This window comes from Lolium rigidum, chromosome 7 (genome assembly GCF_022539505.1).
Source record: "Lolium rigidum isolate FL_2022 chromosome 7, APGP_CSIRO_Lrig_0.1, whole genome shotgun sequence".
NCBI lineage: Eukaryota > Viridiplantae > Streptophyta > Magnoliopsida > Poales > Poaceae > Lolium > Lolium rigidum.
The window spans coordinates 289,964,624-289,968,714 of NC_061514.1; the positions used below are offsets into that span (position 1 = coordinate 289,964,624).

General features: G+C 40.6%; 1 protein-coding gene across 1 annotated transcript; it reads right to left on the reverse strand.

The window, feature by feature from the left end:
* Positions 1 to 1,535: 1,535 nt before the first annotated feature.
* On the reverse strand, positions 1,536 to 2,042 carry LOC124672968 (two-component response regulator ORR42-like). Its single transcript, XM_047209114.1, has 2 exons — positions 1,830 to 2,042; positions 1,536 to 1,736 (listed from the first exon to the last, which is right to left on the reverse strand). The coding sequence occupies exons 1-2, from the start codon at positions 2,040 to 2,042 to the stop codon at positions 1,536 to 1,538; spliced, it is 414 nt and encodes a 137-aa protein (XP_047065070.1).
* Between the last annotated feature and the right edge of the window lie 2,049 nt (positions 2,043 to 4,091).

The window sequence follows — 4,091 nt, forward strand, 5'->3', positions numbered from 1 at the left end:
TCTTGGAGTCTTTTGTTGACTTTCCCCATTGTTCTTCCTCTCCAATCTCATCCTAGCATTCGTTGTTTGGGTGGGATTTGAGTGTGAAGGACTTGAACGCCTCTAGTGTTCTTGCTTTGCATCATTGCATAGTGTTGAGCTCTCCACCACGATTAGTTCGAGTGAGAGACCGTGAGCTTGTTACTCTTGGAGGGAGACCTCCTATTTGGCTTGGTAGTTGGTGCTCCGGTGATCTCTTCAAGGAAGATTGTGAAGAGGCCCGGGCTTCTTTTTCGTGGAGCTTGTGAAGTGGTTGTGGAGCTTGCCATCTCCGGAGTGGAGGAAAAGCTAACCATAAGGAAAGAGCCATTATCCTTCGTGGGTGTGGTTCGGAGAATAGGGTGAGCCTTTGTGGCGTTGGGGAATCCTTCGTGGGACCTCCACTCCTCTAAACGTGACGTACCTTCTTGCAAAGGAAGGAAACACGGGAATACATCCTCGTCTCCGCGTGCCTCGGTTATTTCTATACCCGAGCTCTCTTTCCTTGTCATAGCCATCATGCTTGAAGTACATATATCTTGCTATCACTTGTGCTACACATATCTTGTGCCTATCTTGCTTAGCTCTAGTTGTTATTGTTACACTTAGTTGAGCTTAGCATATTTAGGGTTTGTGCTTGTAAACTAAACGTTAGTTTAATTCCGCATTCTTACAAGACAAATCCGGAAGAGTTTTTAAACGCCTATTCACCCCCCTCTAGGCGACATCTCGTCCTTTCAGTGGGCCCATTAGATTTGGATGTTGCCTTCTACAACATCCAAATCTTGGATATGGAAACACAAATCCTGCAGAAATCAGCCTATTTCGTGACCCTCTGCGATAGGGGCGAAGCTAGGGGCAAAATTCATTGGGTTCAGCTCTTGGTGTTGATCTATAATCTTCCAATAATTAGTAATATCACATATTAATACAATAAGGTTTTGACTTATTTTATTGGGTTCAGATGAACCCAATTGTTGCACGGCAGCTCCACCACTGCTCTGCAAGTGCTATCTAGGATGCACGCCGTACTTCCCCCTCTAGCTAACAATCTTCCACGAGCGAGTGTCGCGCAAGAAGCTGAAGAGGTCTCTAGTCGTCGTCGGCAGCATCACCTTCTAGGTGAATGCCGACGAATCATTCATCGACTTTGATATGCTGAAAAAGGCGTGGACGGATTGGCAAAAGTTCTTGTTCTACATGAGGGAGGAGACCCCAACGAGCTAGATACCTAATTTAATTCCAATTCCATTGAGTTTTTTTTTGTAGATTTCTTGGAACCTTACACATAAAAAGTAATCCAAAGTTAATGCATTCAAATTGAAGGAGATACATATTACATGGATACAATCTAATTATTGGTAGCCTCCCTTGTCCTTCTTGCTAAAGACAATCTTTAACATGATTTTGGAAATAAGACGACAATACGATAATACTAGAGAAATACGAAAATACAGGCATGCTCATACATATATGAGCTCAACATATTATTCCCTCTCTTTATGTAGGACACTTGGCTAGGCTTGGACAGTGTCGTTATTCTTCTTCTTCTTCTTGATGATCTCTTGAATTATAGCTCCGACAACATCAAGCTTCATTGGTTTCGGCAGAAATTCATCAGCGCCGACCCTCATGAACGCCTCTTGGGCATTATCGCCAACTGATACTCCAACAATCTTCACATGAATTTCTCCCAAAGCACGGATCTTCTCAATTGCCTACCAAATAACACAAGAAGTACATTTTCAAGCAAACTATTCAGCAAAAATAAATAGCTATTTTTCCACATGGAAGAAACGGAAAACTAATACCTCAGGCCCAGACATTACGGGCATGTCCTTCTCACGAAAAATAATGTCAAACTTCTTCCCCTCGAGGAACATTTGCACTGCTTCTTTCCCATTCTTAGCCGTAGTAATCTCACAGTGGAATTTACGCAGCATGGCGGTGAGAACCATGGTCTCAACAGCCGAATCGTCAACAATAAGTGCCTTAACCGGGGATCCTTCGACGTAGGATGTCATGATCGGCTAAACAAATTACAAAAGAATACATATATTTGTTATTTCCTATCCATGCAATGCATATAAGGTGATAGTTATAGGGTATTCTCAATAAAAATAAACAAAAAATAATAATCAAAATTAGTATCCCGAAACGTTGTGCATGAATATCCAGTGAGAAATTTTAGTTGCAAAATCATAAGAAATAATTTTTGAAAATAATCTAGAAGTTAAGTATGCACTTCAAGTACATATCATTTGATGGAAATATATGCTAGATCTGGCAGGAAGCTCAAATAATTAGATGTTGCTATTACAAGACGTGTGCAAAACTAATTTATTATTACACGGGAAGACCAGAAAATCTATATTTTCATGTAAGAGGATAAGAAAAAATATCAAAAAATAATATTAAAAGACAAAGAGAACATTGCTCTACATATGAATAATTTGTCATGTTCTTTTCTGCAATAAGTAGATCCAAAAACATCGTAAGGAAGACCGCATCATAGCAAAGAAATGATGAAAAAGACAACATATGGATGCATATGCATGGTTGTACCTCTAACAGTCTCTTGTATGCAAGCATAGCAAAATAAACTAGTACATGATGATGATTGCAAGGCAAAAACAAAGAAAAAAAATAGGGACCTCAAAGCTTGCTAGAGTTTTTGGCAAATAAGGTCGAAGGAAATGCAGTTGGCTCTTTTTTATCTTGTTGCTTCAGGCTTTGGTGTTGTGTGCCATGTACGCCTCTACGCCTGGTTATTTATAGAGGTAAACGAGAGGAGCACCACCCCAAGGCTGGCAGATATCAGGCATTCATTTGAAAAATATGTCCGTTCCCGCGTGCAAATATCTCCACCGTTTCACGTGGTAATACAAAATGGAGAACTAATGTTGATATTGCCAATATATTTTGTTATAAATGATACATATATTTTTTCGTATTTTCAGATAGTGCTCACAAATGTATAGCTTATTAAATCGTTGATTATTGCACCGCAAAAGATCACAGTGTGTATAAATATGTATGGCTTCACATGCCATCGTTGCTAGATACCAAAATGGAATTATAAATCATTTATTGTTTTGCTGTCAATAACATAGATGTTTGTTCACCTATTATTGTGGTGATTAGTTCAAGTATGGCAAGAAAACCTTACTTTGAATGTGCCCATGATAGATATCAAACGACAATTAAAAATGCATTGGATCTGGTGTATTCCATATCGATCACATATTAGTTTGCTCCATCGTCGGATAATATTAATCTCACATCTATAATTTCACCGAAATATGCGTACAGAGGCTTAATCAACATAAACAAAGATGAATTTACCAGATTGTATATATGCTACCACTGAAGGTGCGAAGAGAGAACTAATTATGTTGTGGATATGACCACGATAGGTGCTACAAGGTTGCACGAAGACCAGGGTTTACCTACGTCTAGCCTCTCCGGAGAGTAAAAGGCTTACTTCATGCTTATATGTATTCATTGGAGAGTTACAATGGGGTTGATGAGGGAGCTCCTCGGCAATGCCCACCATGAGTGGCTTAGGGTCGACGGAATCCTGCAGGCTAGCACGAGACATTATATACCAAATGGGGAGAGAGATTTACCCAGGTTCGGGGCCCTCGATGAGGTAAAACCCTTACTTCCTGCTTGTCTGATCTTGATTTATCAAATATATCGGGTTAAAATGGAGTAGCTGATAGGCGGCTATGGTCGACTCGCTGAGAGGCAAAGATTCTAAGATTTGTGCTCCATGCAGTGGTTCTATCTATTGTTGTTCTCTTGTTCGGCAGGCCCCCTCCTGGCCTTTATATAGCAGACCAGGTCCCGAGAGTCCTATCCGAACTCGGCTAGGTTACATTCAGATCTAATCTAATCTTTCTTTTATCAATGCCTTCTTGCCTTGTCCATCAAGAATCCGTCTCCTCATAGGTCTCCTTCGTTGCAACCGATGTATGGGCCCACCTTGGTCTTGGACAATCTACATGGGCCCCTAGTTGGTCCAGGGGAGGTAGAATAATGTCGTGTACCCAAAGGGTAATGCCCAAATC

What these genes read in the sequence shown, in the direction of transcription:
- LOC124672968 (XM_047209114.1), bottom strand. Translation starts at nt 2,042, where the DNA reads ATGACATCCTACGTCGAAGGATCCCCGGTTAAGGCACTTATTGTTGAC. An exon ending in CCGTAATGTCTGGGCCTGAG is followed by an intron (nt 1,737 to 1,829) that starts GTATTAGTTTTC and finishes GTTATTTGGTAG; the next exon opens with GCAATTGAGAAGATCCGTGC.